The sequence below is a fragment of the Eucyclogobius newberryi genome, unplaced genomic scaffold (genome assembly GCF_026437365.1).
Source record: "Eucyclogobius newberryi isolate DKJ021-1_F unplaced genomic scaffold, fEucNew1.0.hap1 SCAF_10, whole genome shotgun sequence".
NCBI classification, from domain to species: domain Eukaryota; kingdom Metazoa; phylum Chordata; class Actinopteri; order Gobiiformes; family Gobiidae; genus Eucyclogobius; species Eucyclogobius newberryi.
Window position 1 is genome coordinate 16,044,588 of NW_027315724.1, and position 14,834 is coordinate 16,059,421.

At 41.2% G+C, this 14,834-nt stretch overlaps 1 protein-coding gene across 1 annotated transcript; it reads right to left on the reverse strand.

The window, feature by feature from the left end:
• Window positions 1-5,517: 5,517 nt before the first annotated feature.
• Window positions 5,518-11,563, reverse strand: fzd4 (frizzled class receptor 4). Its single transcript, XM_072461847.1, has 6 exons — window positions 11,073-11,563; window positions 9,085-9,222; window positions 8,500-8,886; window positions 8,069-8,214; window positions 7,732-7,979; window positions 5,518-7,616 (listed from the first exon to the last, which is right to left on the reverse strand). Exons 1-6 carry the CDS (start codon window positions 11,331-11,333, stop codon window positions 7,198-7,200), a joined length of 1,599 nt encoding a protein of 532 aa, XP_072317948.1. The 5' UTR covers window positions 11,334-11,563; the 3' UTR covers window positions 5,518-7,197.
• Between the last annotated feature and the right edge of the window lie 3,271 nt (window positions 11,564-14,834).

Below are 14,834 nucleotides of genomic sequence, written 5' to 3' on the forward strand. Positions count from 1 at the left end.
CCCACAGTTGTGAATGTGGCCATCTTCAAACCCAACAGCCCCGGGTCTGCTCGGAGGTAGGCCGTAATGAGTGCTGTGGTCTCAATAGGACTCTCTTTCTAGAAATGAGCGCTCAATCATTTTCCAGAGGTATTGCCCAGCAGCCACCGAACCGCTGCTCTTCTGACAGTCGTGCAGCGCTCAGGTGAGGGATGAAGGCGCAGAGGCAGGTATTATTGTCACAATCTGCAGAAGACACTGGAGGGTATGAGACTGTGATGATTCCAAAGCAGGCACAAATCAGGCGGTGCTGTTTCATGGGCCGCATCTATTCGCATAGACAGAACATATAACATTTAATAAGAGAATAGCACATGGCGGTGCAAGCTGGTTGTTTTTGGTGTAAAAAATGATTGTACTTTCTGGCACAAATCTTTAATTTTTCCTCGTATGGGTGCCAAAATTATTCAGTTATTGCTATTCTTGATTATTCGGGTCACAGTATAATCGAAATAACAACATAAAATATATATTGTGAGATTTTATAAAGCAAGTGCTTTTTTGTTTGTCATATAACCTTTAATCATTCAGAGACAATTTTATTTCCAGACAATGTGAATGAAAAGTGAGAATTTTACTTTCTTTTAATCGTGATGTCCATATTTATTACATTTGTTATAACATTACTTATTAGTTGCTTCTCTCAACACTGCAAAAATTCCAAAGAACACAAAGTCGTAAAAGTAGATCTGAGATTGTACTTGAAGATTGTGAGATCTAAATCTTTAATAGAACAAATCTGATGAAACCTACCCTAATTAATCACATCAAAGAGCAGAAAAAGTTGATTTGACACAGGGAGGAAGAGCACAGATATCAGACCGCAAAATCATTGATGAGTCTTGGGGCTAGTGTGCCAGCTGCCCCTGCCCAGTGCTCTCTTATCACTTGACATTAATGAGCGAGGCTTAATCCCCCATCAGTGTGCCCGGCCCGAGTCTGTTATCTATAACCTATGAGAGCTGCTAGCACTGCGCTGGATCACACCACTATAATAATAAAGGTGGACTCCAGTGAACACTTTCAGACAGGGCTGGGCGAGATGCTGAAAAAAGGATATCTCAATTTCCTTCTAGCCAAATCACGTTTTCAATTTTGATCAAGATTCATGTATAGTTTGTATTTTTCCCTTTTCCATCCTTGAACAGGTAAATAAAGTAAACTTCACATTTGACAATAAGACCAAAATGGCTGATTGTCACAGGGAGGAGATCACCATTTGATTTTTATCACCACATCACTCAGCCCTACTTTCAGAGTTACACACAACAGTCATTTAACACACTGCACTGATGGGACTTTTTGAACTTTTAAAAAAATGTTTTTTTAAATACTCAATAACACACAACTCATTTGAGAAATAACAACAATTCTCCATTTCTGCCCGAGAATGCCCGATCTCGTCTTGTTTAGTTGTTTGTTGTCGTGTTCAAGACGCTCCACCCACCTTGCCTAGTGTGAATGTGGCGTTTGGGGTGAATGAATAATGCATAGTAAAGCGCTCAATAGGAATCCAGTGCTTTATTATTTATTACTTATTATTATTCCAAACAAGTGTCCAAACAGCAAAGTTAATCGTATGCAGTTCTTTGAAGGCAGTTTTGACCTTGAGGGGGAAAAAACCCTCACATATCTACTATCGCAGTTTGGAATATCTGATAGAAACCACTACTTCTACAACCCAGTACAGCTAGATTCAATCTCTTTCTTGACACACTTTAAGTCTAAATAGCATGTTGGATGTGTGCCACAGGTTAAAATTAGGCTTTAAAATGTCCCCGATCCTAAACCTATAGCCTCCAGGCTTGGTCACAGTAACCACCACTGGAATCATAGTATTTTAGCAAACCAATTCTGCAAACATTCATTCATTCATTTTCTACCGCTTGTTCTCGTTAGGTTTTGCGGGTGACTGGATCCTATCCCAGTGACTTTGGGCTTTAGGCGGGGCACACCCTGGACGGGGGCCAGCTCGTCACAGGGTTAACACTCTGCAAGCAATCATGTTAAAAGTCACATTTAACAGTAAGTGGGCATATTTGAGTCACCATAGAGTACATTTTATAAAGATCTTATATTATCAGTTGTCTATTTTTTAAGATTTAGGGAACATTAGTTCACAAAATATCCCTCTTTCACTCTCTTCTAAGAAACATGGGTTTAATCTGAGTAAAAATTAATGGGAGATGAAATGATAAAGTTCCAGCCTGAGGTTTTCTTTCTCCTCTGCGTACTTCAATTTTTCCACATCGCAGGCGCTCCCCTTATCTGATTCCTGAAGTTTGTCGGTGAGGATGTGTGTCGACTCTCACATTTGCATATGTCTGTGACAGTGATGCAATGGCGGTGTAATGGTACAGGTCTACTGAGAGCACCACAGAAAGTCCAGGATCTGATGCCTGTCTGCGCCTTGTCAGTTTCAAATCCAGGAAACAGAAAGACAGTAACAAGCCACGTTTTTTTGAAGTTTGGGTGCAAAATGTAAATAAACCTGAATTTTTTCAATGCCAGGTTTAGGGCTGTCAGTCTCTAGTCGATTTATCTGTAGTTGGTGTTTTTGTCTATCAAAATTTCTATTACACAACTAATTATTTTATTTAGATTATAGGGATATTGGATAACAACAGAAATGAGACGGCATTGACTGAGATAGCTGAAGATTTGGTGTCTGTTGGTTTTTGGTGAATCATGAGTTTATTCTGTCTTTTTATGTACAAATATACGGTTTCCAAGTACTTTCCTTTATAAATAGTTGTTTTTGCATAAACTCCTTTGTATTTGTGGTCTAGTGAGTGCAGTTTGGAGACACTGAAATATTTAGAGAGCTTTGGCCAGGTCAGCAGGGCATGTTTTTAGTTTTTAGTCAGCCAATAACAACAGTTGACAATCTATATAAAAATATATTATTTTTGCCTGTGATTCGATTCTTTGTCAAAATGTTTTCCCATATTTGTTTTAAGTGAGAATCGTTGAAGCTGTTTGTCGTTATCTCTGAAATATCTTTTTGATTAATCAATCACTATTGACTAATCACTATTATAGACGTCTCTCCCCCCTCGTCTGGGTTTAGGACTTAATCACACTGTAGAAACTGCCAATAGGAAACAACATCTGACATCCAAGTAGAGATAAATTATGTTAATATTTCCGCAGATTTGTATGGACAAGCTGGTGGTCAGATTTCTCATTTATGACCATGTGTTGTGCGTTTGATTATGTCCCATCTTGTGCTGTGATCCTGTCAATGCTCTCGTTTGCTTTCTCTTTTTCCTCTTGGCGGCAGCCCTGTTTGTGGAGTCAGACTAGAGAGACAGAGATGAAGCGATGGTATCGACTGGTTGACATTTCCAAAGTTGACAAATGTTGGGCTGAAATAACACAGAATCACCCAGGCTTTCTCCCACGTTCTGGCTTCATCCAAAACTGTAGAGCCAAAGTAGTATTATCACTGTAGGTCTGTAAGGTTGGTCACTGGGGATGTAACAATAACTGAAATATAAGGATATTTATCGTCAAAAATATTGCAATGATGTTTTGGGCTGTTACGATATATCTTTTTTTTGCATTTCGTTATATATATATATATATATATATATATATATATATATATATGTATATATATATATATATATATATATATATATATATATATATATTACATTACATATTATTATTATTATATATTGTTACCTAATAGGTGTACTGTGAGAGCTGTAAAGTCATGTCTAATTCCTCTTTCACATGACACAAATATAAATAGTTCTTTCGTTGTTGGAATTATCATTTTTGTAATAGAAGTTGTAGCAGCATCAGCTGCACATCTTTTGAAACACTCCTTGTGAAAGAATGCCATCTAGTGGAGATAATTGAGAATTGACTATGGAAATATTGGCTTGATTACAACGTTACATACTCCAATATAGTACGTCACCCCATGGGTGCCTATTGCTCAGAACAGTCCAGTGTGGCCGTTGTATCCCTTATAGCCGGGGGAACAGCTGCAGTGTTCTGCCTTTTGGACACTGATAGATGTTCTCTCCTCTTCACTTCACGGCTCCTTTCAGTTTTGAAATTCAGCCACTTTTTTCCCCCTTTTTATATTTTATCACAGTTGAATGCTGCCCTGATTTAGTATTTTCCTTCTCTCCCAGTACACTCACACACAGACACACATGTATGCACAAGGGAGTCCCAAAAGTCTGGAAAATACATTCCTATGAATATTAGTCCACGGAATTTTAGCTTGGGAATAAAACAAAAGGTGCAGTATTAGTAGCTGCTATGTCATTGTAGTAGCATGTATAAAATATGTTGTGATGTTCCTGCTGCTATAGCCAAGAATCAATTTTAACTTCAACATTTGACAATAATGTAAGAGCAATTTTGTACATATTTGGAAAGTAACAGGAACTTTTATCACACTAGCTTCAGCCGTATGAGCAGTAGTATTAGTAATGCCTAGTATATAAAGCCTAGTAATGCTTTTAATTAATCTTATATGTACCCAAATATTAGTTTTGCATTGTCTCACCCTGTTTGTGGCTTGTGCCTGTGAACATGTTGGCTTAGAATACAGTGTTGCAGCCGCAGCTTGCTACACATCTGGAAACAATAGAGGTTCGATGCTGTCACTTTCCCTTTACCTCAGGCCTTTGAGTCAGCTCTTAAACAAACACTCAATTCACTTTGGTAAATTACAGGAAGGCAATCCGAGCTGCGCACTCAGATTTGGAACCGGTTCCTCTCCCTTCGCACTAAAGAGAACATGCCAAGTTTGTAGACGCAATTTCAGCCCTGCATGCAAACTACAGCTTCATGTAATGTAGGTGTAATTGCGAAACCAAAGTGCATGAATAATTTCAAAGTGATCGCAGGGGTGTGCCCGGTGTGATTGATGGGATGTGATTGGTGGAATTGTAGCGTTTACACAGTGTAATGATGGTTTCCACTGTGTGTTCAAAACAGTTTAGTGCTAATAGGCCTGCTATAACTCTGACATTCAGTTTTATAGTGCATTATGTGGGATAAGTAGAAAGCAGGTAACAAATACTATGTAGATTTCAGTAACCACCACCAGTACTACAACTTTAATGCAGTGTATCCCTGCTTTTACAGACTACACCAACTTCTATTAAAATATACATATCCTGAGAGGAAAAACAGTCAGAACATGCATACTTCCCTTTTGTGACATGAACTACTGTTGAATACACCGCTATCAATTTAAGTCATACTACTGCTAATTTTCTATAATTTTAACTATGATTACTATTGTTTTTGTCATAAAAATGCTTCAGAAACTGCATGACTTCCAAAGCTCCAGACATTTCAAGAGGACTTGTAATACTACTACAAGTCAACAGGTGGCAGTATTATTTTGCAAACAATGCAAGATTAACATACTCAGGTGACAAAGAGGAATGTAGATACAAAACAACTTTATAGACTTGTTGAGTCTCTTTGTAGTAACACACGCCATTCTTGTCATAGCATAAAAAATAGTTTATTCTTTCCATCATAAAATTATACAAAAGTGTTTAAATAACAGGCAAGTTAAACATGAATTTGTAATATTTATACAATGATAAATTAACAAACTTCCAAAAGCTTTTACAGTCATTTTCAGTGGTTCTCATTATGTTATAGGCAGTGTCGCTGCTGGGTATTTGAAGGCACAACTCTGATTGTTTAAACATGTCACTTGAACCTCAGTAGTGAATAGGGCCAAGCATTAAGACTGTTTTAAAGGCAAACTGCATTAGCTCATTTGGGATTTGGTCAGTGCTCTAATTCAATTTTCTTTAACTTCGCATAATGTTTGTTTGACATTGGTAATGTAATAAGTGTGTCATACTGGTCAGAGAAACACTGCTGTTTGGCTTGTCCAGAAACAAGCACACAATTCATTCATCCTCATGTAGACTATGCAGTGTAAAAAATGGCTGTCTCATAATAAAATCTACAAACGAGTGACTACTAACAGCCCTTCTGTAGTTCTAATTTACATTCAAACAGTTTACCGCTGTATTACTTCAGATTGTCAGGCAAACTTTACACAGGACATCATGTCTTGCATGGTTAAGGGTCGTGGGTTCTATAGTGGGACTTGATTGTCATTGAACAGAGCATGACTGGGAAGTTAAACAACTTGTGTAGGATCCAACTGCAGAATATTTTGTGTGACCTGTTTGGTCAGTTTTAACCCAGTATATTTTCTGTAGTGCTTCATACTATAATAATGTGTCTTTTGGCTAGTGATTGTCTCGTAACCTCTAATTAAACCTTAATCTCTAACCTCTTAACCTCTAAAATCTTGGCTGGCCTTGGGGCCTGTGTTTTGAAAAGAGAGTAGAGGGAATAATTTCATTTCCTGGATTTCATGGTAACACACTGTATACACAGTATAAGGCTGCTCGGTGAGTGCACTCAGTGCTGGAAGCTAACGGACATTCTCTGAGTCTGCTAAGGTAAAAAGCACATGCCTACATTTCCCAGATGCCCTAAAGCTTTCACATTTATAGCTCAATAAAAGGCACAGCTAGACTCTCCTTGGAGTCACAGATATCACGTGTGTATGCACATACACAAGGCATTCAACAGCTTGTTTTTGGTTGAGACATAGTGACATTTGGCTCCTTCATCAGGGAATTCTGTTCAAAATGCTTCATCGTGCTGCTGCAGACTTTACACATTATTATTTTTTACTGTTGACTTTCTCGTGCACTTGAGGGTATTTGACAGATGGTTTGGGGAATTGTCCGGCTTCATAATACCTTCACAAGAATCCTCCAGTGTAAAAGTGAAACTTCAGAAGACCCGGCCGGACCGGGCCTGTGTTCGGCTGTGGAGGTAGACATGGGGCTACAGCACACAGCTGTCTCAGCTCATACTTCCTTTTCAGCCCCTCCGGTACTCTTTCCTTCTTCCTCTCACTGACCTCAGGTCAGGTGTGGAGGCTTGGTGCCCTTGAGTTAACCGGCAGGCCATACTAAACCACCGTAGAGGGTCTGCTTATAGACTGCTAAGATGCAGTAAACACCCAGTGGCTTAGACCCCTGCCATGTCCTTGATGTGTTTGCACAACAGTCTTTTGGCATCACCAGGGTCTGTTGGTAGCACTGAAGCAGGTTAAAAGTTCTTCTTCACTCAGTGCTTTTCTCATACCACCGTTTCATTTCCTTTGGCTGGTTTAATCCAACCCTCACCTGGTGCGCGCTTGCCCCCTCTGCTGGCTCGGCTCTCCCTGAGCAGCCTGGCAGAGCAGCGCTGCCAGGTGTGCAGAGTCTTTGCTGACCAGATCCACATGCCCGATGTGATGCCAACTAGAAGTGACATGAAAATCCGTAGCATTTCTGAAGCAATGTATGAGTCCTGGGGAGTGGAACTGAACTCGGCCCAGTTGGAGAGCTGGTAGAGATAACAGCCAATCACAGTTGAGGCTGGGACCGTGTAGAGTACCGAAAAGACCCCGATCTTCACCATCAGCCGCTCCAGCTTGTCAGTCTTGGCACCGTCCTTTTGTAGATTGGACCGGATCTTAAATAGGGCCACCAGGCCGGCGCAGATGAACAATGTTCCTACAGAAGAAAAAAAACACATCACAAGATGAGCAGAGCATGAGGCCTTTTGTTTCTTGCATCTAGAGAAATATTACTTTTGACCTAAGATTACACAAACAGAAAGAAGAATTACCAATGAGAAGATAGGTAGCCAGTGGTGCAACAACAAATCCAGTGAGTGCCTCTTGTTGCATGTTTCCAACATAACAGAGCCCAGTGAGGTCATCTGCATCCACAAGTCTCATTATGAGGATCACTATGGTTTTAACAGCTGGGATGGCCCATGCTGCGATGTGGAAGTAGGAGCTGTGCATTTCAATAGCTTCATGTCCCCATTTGAGTCCAGCTGCCAGAAACCATGTCAGGGTCAGAATAACCCACCTGCACAAAGAAAAATGATGATGTTTGTTTTATGTTTGATTTTTATTGATCAGCTCTTAATGTGTCACATAAAGCATTGTGATACTAACCACAGTGAGGAGGCCATGCCAAAGAAGTAGAGCAGGAGGAAGACTATGGCACAACCAGTGCTCTTCAGGCCTTCTTGCACCAGAATGGGAACCGCTGTGGCATCTAGATCACAGGAGACACGCTCCCTCCCCAGTGTCAATCGTACCTACACAAAAATGAACAAAACATGTGTTAATCTAGTTGAGTTTGGGCAGTGCATGCAGAGTCAGTCACCCACTAACTGGAAGGTGGCTGTGCCCCTGTTGCACTTATGAGTTTGTGGGAAGTTGGTGATGCTTGGGGAGGCAAATGGTACAGTAATTGTGGAAGTGCTATGGTTTTCTGATACACTTATACAATTGCTAAACAGTTAATAAATGTAACAATCCCGTTATTGTAATTAAGAGATCATGGCTAACTATTGCATTATAAATGTTATTTTAGTTCTCACCAGGTAGGCCACACTGTAGAGGTTGCAACACATAGACAGAAAGATGATTGGCCTTTCTGGGTAGGAGAAGCGCTGTGAGTCCAGGAGAAACGTTAACACGGTCAGGGTGGTGGAGAGAAAGCAGAGCACTGCCCACACGGCCATCCAGGCGTCCGTGAAGACTTTGGCCCCTCTACGATACAGGCCGCTGTCATAGCCACACTGCAGGGCACAGCTGTCGGCCTGCTTGTGCCAGATGTACTGGTCGGGCAGTGACCCCAGCGCCTGACACTCCTCCTGGTGTGGCGGGTGGCGTACAGGATGGTAGGGCGGGTCCTCGTCTCCCGGGCCCTCCATGCACATGTGGTTGTGGTCGTTCTGAGGCGGGAACAGGCTGCAGTTCAGCATCTGAAGAAGAGGAGGAAATATACTTTTCATTTGACCCACATAAGAATGCATAGTTAACAAATTAACACTATTGTCATCGCAATCTCATTTGGAAAGATGATCACTAAACAGGGAATGTAATTCAATGTAATGCCATCCTATTTATGTTTATTTCTAATAAGGAAAATATGATTGTAAAAAAGGTGTAATCAGTCTTACCTCTGGCCAAATGAAGCCAAATTCATGCAGAACAGGGAAGCACTTCCTCTTCACTGACAGACACATACTTTTACATGGCCCAATGGGGATGGGCACTTTGTCTGTGCACATGGGCACATAGACAGAGCACAGGAAGAACTGAAAGAGAAAAGGACATTGAATGTCTCATTATTACTCAAATTTAACTTACCAAACCAAATGTCTAAAGCCAAAACTGTAGTGTTCTGTGAAACATTTGTGAGAAATGTCAGATTTTACAATATTTATGCCATTATTATTATGCCCGGTGTTTTGGATCATGTCTACACTTCCAAGTTTTAATTGTTCTCTTTATGTCAGTCTTTTCCCACACTGAGTTTGTGTAATATAAAAACAGAAGATTTTCCTCCAGCATGTAGGGGTCATAAAAGCAATTTTGCACAATTTCACGCTGTTTCTCGGGCAAGCCAGCATGTCCAGGTGGTAAATTGAGCTGGGGTCAAAAGAATATCACTGCTCTACTCTCATGTAAATGTAATACATCTATAATGACTCAATGCATTTGTTCAAATTATAAGTCTAAAATAATATAATAATAATAATTTAACTAGGAACACTGCTTCTGGTGCAGTTTCTAGATTCTGTGATAAAGAAATAAATCCCTTTCACAAATCAGCCCTTGAACGTGGAATATGAATAGAAGGAGGGGTCAAGATTAAGAAATAAATACAGTGGAAACTATGCAGCATGACTTATTTCTGGATTGTTTTGGTAGTAAATGGTCATTAGAGTGCACAATGGCATTAGCAGACACAAGAACTACATTTTACTTTCCCCTAAGCCACAGATATAACTCAAAATGATCAGTTTCTGTTTCCTACAACTTTCTCGGGTATGAACCAGACATGTGCAAAAGTAATTGGGTTTAAGTTAGTTTATTATGAGAAAGTATGTTTTATGTATTTACTATCAGTAAATGATCTTGTCTAATTTGGCATCCCTGTACAAATCCAAATGAATTAAAAGTAGGCTCTATGATACTGTTTTTGGAGTGAAAGTACAACTTACAGTACACTACATCCATTTTCACAATCTCTTCAACATTGTGTAATATATGCCTGAAATTGTGCTCTTATAGTTCCCAGTGTGCAGGCTTATTTTCCGGTGCAAGTGGAGCATGCCCCTGCCATGAGTAATGTAGCACATTCAGAGTATTTTGCGCGACCGTTGGTAATGTGAGTGCTGCCACTTCTCTGCTAAAAGCTGCTCCGGTTACCAGTCAGGAAGCCTCCCATTAGAGCAAATGTTAGGGGATATAGTTTCCCTTTTCCCTCTCCTCCCTCTTTAGCATGCGTGCCTATGTGAGTGCTGGTGCGTGTGTGAGGACGAGACATGCAGCTAATCTTACAGGACAACTTTCAGCTGGACCGGGCGCTCTGGTTGCTTCTTGTTCCCCTCAGTCTGAGCAGAGCTTTTCAATGCTTCGTTTCATTGTTGATTTTAAGATGCAGAAATACAGAACGTTGTGTCATTCCACGAATAGATCCTAAGACACGATCTCATTTTTCTTACATGGTTCATGAGGCAAACAAGCAGCATTTGTCTCAGAGCACTGAGGCCACATTGTTGGGTCAGTACAGTAAGAATGGCTGGAGACTCAGCTGTTGCTGTGTGGGGCATGAACCCAGAATGTCAACATACACAGGGGGCTTTTCCCAGGAAAGAAACAGGAAGAGAGCAGAGGACTGCACCCGTGCATTTACAGCCTTGGTGCTATGGAAACGAGGTTTCATGCTCCCGTTATCACTGGCACCATCAGTCTGAACAGCCATGGTGGCTCCTGTCATATGCTCGTCTCAGCCTCACGCAGCCGCTCAAATATAGCAGTGAGCGCCTCGACTTATCCCGGCCTTTTGAGTCCTGGATCAAGTTCCTCAATCAGTGCGAGTGACGTGCGCGTGTGTCTGCGCTTTTAATAACGCGGTTTGCTCTTGTTATTTGGCCCTTACCTTGAGCTGGCTGGAGCAGCCGTACTGGATCAGCGGCGTAAACGTGGTCAGTTGCAGCTCAGCGTCCGACTGCAAAACGTTGCCGACCAAGTTGGGCATCTTGGTCACGTTATAGCCCAGACCCTGGCACATGCTGATCCGGATGGGATCGCAGGTCATCTCCTCCACTTCATCTCCAAAGCCCTGCACCACGGGGAGCGGACAGAGCAGCGCAGACAAGAAAGAGAGGACGGCTGCCCACATGAGCGTTAGCCCGGGCATGGTCACCACGACCAAATAATAAAGCCTATTGAATTAAAGTCCAAGTGAAGTACGTGTCACTGTTGCCCTGGTAATGCACAGCGTGTAGTCCTCACTGCGCGTAAAGGTCCGGGCGCTGTTATGACTATAATATTCCACTCCGAGCCATAAAGTAAAGATCATTGACTCTAATCGTTATATTCCAATGCGCGTCCACTGCCTTGGTTCACGTTGCGTCCACATGCGACAAGCAGCGGGGATCTCAGAGCCTGCTGCCTGCGAGCGTCCAGCGCTAAACTTTATTGTGTCTGTGAAGAGGAGAGAGGGTTTTGTCCGTCCAAAGGAGAGCTGGCCAATCACAGTGAGGGAGTGAGGCTTTACTCACCAATCCGAGGCCAGGAGGCGGGACATCTCCGTCTGCGTCCCAGAACTGTTAGATTCTTTATCTCCCTCACCTGCTTTCTTGTTTCATGTCAACATTTTACGAACTAATGCTCCATCTTTGTTGATATATTTCATTTTTGTTGTTGTTGCATTGTCTCTGTTTTCTTTGCTCTTATTTGTCCTTATAGATTGCACCCCCAAACTTGCATTCCCTTCAGTGGGTGTGATTTTGTTCCCACATGTTCTAATTTTATATAAAACTCCCAAGTGGTCTCTTACAATAGTCTGGACGTTCACCACAGGTTCCACTCCCCTGCATTAAGAAGCCGTCAGCTTTAAGTGGCCCTGACATTGTAATTGAAAGTAGGGCCCTTAAGTGATGCTGAGGCATTGGAAAAACTGTTTTGCATTGCAATGAAGGCACATATTGAACAGGTTTTGTCTGCTCGTGGCACCCAAGGAGAGAAGGACTTCTCTTGCGCAGCATAACACTCAGTGTGAAGAGTTGGAGATTTGCAAATGAGAAAAAAGCATAGTTTGGTGGAAATGCTTTAGGTGTGCATTATTCTTTGACAGTTTAAGTTGCTGCCAGGTAAACTTGAGCGCAGTCCAAAGGCAGAAGCTATGCAAGCCAGACAGGTTTAGAGTTTGCCCACCAGAGTAAAAAAAAAACACATGGGCTTAAGATAAATAAATAAACATGATCTTGTCTGTTTTCATAGGGTTTGAGGTCTAAAACAAATGTGAAATCAAATGCATGCAATATATGTATGTGTCTGCCAAGATATAAAAAGAAAACGTATCTGCAACGCTGATCACATCATTCAACAATGGCCTCAAAAAGTCACAAGCCAGCACGCATAATACATACAAAAATAATATGCAAATAGCTATGTTAAGCAGCAAACATCTCGCTTTGGAGGGCCCAGAAAGAAAACAAATAGATAAAAATGGCTATTTAGATGTTATAATTGATAGTTCTACGCTCAGCTGTTGTACATTCAAAATATCCACTTTATTAACTAGTTTTGGCTTGGATACACTTTACAATCCATATGGGAAATCATTCTTTTTTGTCCCACAATGTCAAAAAGATCAACACTAAACAACCTCACTGCATTTACTAGCTTACCCCATTGTGGTGCTGTTACACTTTCCCTGCTGGCTTACGCTGTGATGTTTTTGGTAAATCCACTGTGACAATTGATTGGCAGCAGCGGTGACCTCTTCCACCCACTGACCCCCAGCCCCTCTCTACCCCCCCCCAGCCCCCCCTCACCCCCTTCCCCCCTCCACATACACACGCACATTCACTATATATCCCCACACACGGCCTTTGCTGTACTCTTCTCCGCTGCTCTTTGGCTGAACCCTGGGTCATAGCCCGCAGTAATTAGCACTAAGCTGTAACAATAGAGTTTGCCCTGCAGCTTCTCCTTATCTGGCCTGCAGTGTGATCAAAATTGAGGGGGGGATTGAAATGTATCCAAAACACACATCAACTTCAGAAGCAATGTAATTTCACACAAAAATGACCGCAATTAATGAATTTGTGTGAGGAATTCCATTTTCATTGACCGGAGAGTGTGAGTACTGGAGAGCGCATTGGAACAGGAACTGTAACGGCCATAACAACGCATTATGACCACAAAGCCATATAACTATAGAGATAATGATAGTAATTTACGTGGGCTGTGGTTTGCCCATGGATATTTACAGCCCTCATTTAACAAGTGAGTTTAAGTAAGCAAACAAGTAGCTGTGATTGATTTATAATGCGAGTAATGACACAGTTATCGCTTACAGACTATAGAGTTTTATGTATTTCTAATTGTATTTGGGACTCAATGATTTAAGAAATAGTTGACTTGGCAAATAAGCAACATTGAAACAAAACTACTCAAATTAATTCCATCATTGTAAATCAAAATGCAATGATTTTTTTCACCCTTTAGATCTACTTAGAAATTCAGGGGTTCCACTCTCTGAAGTAGAATAAATAATATGATTCTTCCTAAACCCCCCCCAAAAAGTAAAACCAAAACATAAGAATGATTTTTCAAGATCTTAAAAAAGGGAACAGGTTAAAAAGTGATAGGGCAAGGAAGAAATGATTATTAGTTTGTGGCTATGGAATAATGTGTGTATTTAGAAACAATTACCCAGTTTTCATGCTGTAATGTCACAGTTCAGTTTCAGTTTATTTCTGTCACATTTTGACATTTTCACTAGCAGTAACACAATTTGTCCATAAGGTCATGACTGAAAAGGCTCAGGCAGAAGTAAACCTTATCTACGTCTGCCTAATTTAACGACCATTTAGGCTTAAAATATAGAGCATTAATCCTTAAAGAAGACCTCCAGGTTATTAAAGATGCTCTATGCAACTGCCACCTCCTTGTCTCCGCATAATTTTCCACAGTACAGTCTTGTCACAGTAGTAGTTTAATGCCATACTGTAATAGTTTAATGCCATACTGTGGACTATTCTACACAAAGCAATAACCCCAAAACCCAGACGTTACCGTTTCAAATAAGTACCGGTAACAATTTCTGGAGTGTTTATTTCCCTGCTATACATGTTTCAGCTACTTCCAAAAGCCTTTTACAGAACGTCACATGATGGTGATATATGATGATATTGACATGTCTTTGTATATGGTTTTGCCAAACATTAAGGGAAACTTACACCCTACTGTCGACGCCTTCTCCTGGACTGCATTCCATGTGTGTGACAAGGTGTAGGTTCCCTCGTCACGATTGATGCTCCTTGGACCTCGCTTTGCGGAGCTCGCTGGCCTCTCTGATCCAGCGGCGATATTTGTTACTGTCAGCGCGGATGACCCCGGCGTTATTCAAGTCCCTGATCTGGTTTTGTCTCTTGCAGTGGTCTGATATGGCTCATTTCAGGTTTTCTCACTCTGTTTCTCACTCTTGTTTGTCAATCGGCCGTTTCCTTTTCTCATTCTTTTCTCTTCAGGACGTTAAACAAATTCTCTAGTCTGTGTCACCAGTTAACAGCATTTTATAACCTATCTTCTTCTTCTTCTCACCACTGCCTTTTAATCATGGTGCCAGTGCGGTCTTAGGTGGATACAGTAATAGCGCTATGTCGAGAGAAGTGCTCTGTAATCTGTG

What these genes read in the sequence shown, in the direction of transcription:
- fzd4 (XM_072461847.1), bottom strand. Translation starts at nt 11,333, where the DNA reads ATGCCCGGGCTAACGCTCATGTGGGCAGCCGTCCTCTCTTTCTTGTCT. An exon ending in GCTGCTCCAGCCAGCTCAAG is followed by an intron (nt 9,223 to 11,072) that starts GTAAGGGCCAAA and finishes TTTCTCTTTCAG; the next exon opens with TTCTTCCTGTGCTCTGTCTA. An exon ending in GGCATGGCCTCCTCACTGTG is followed by an intron (nt 7,980 to 8,068) that starts GTTAGTATCACA and finishes TTCTTTGTGCAG; the next exon opens with GTGGGTTATTCTGACCCTGA.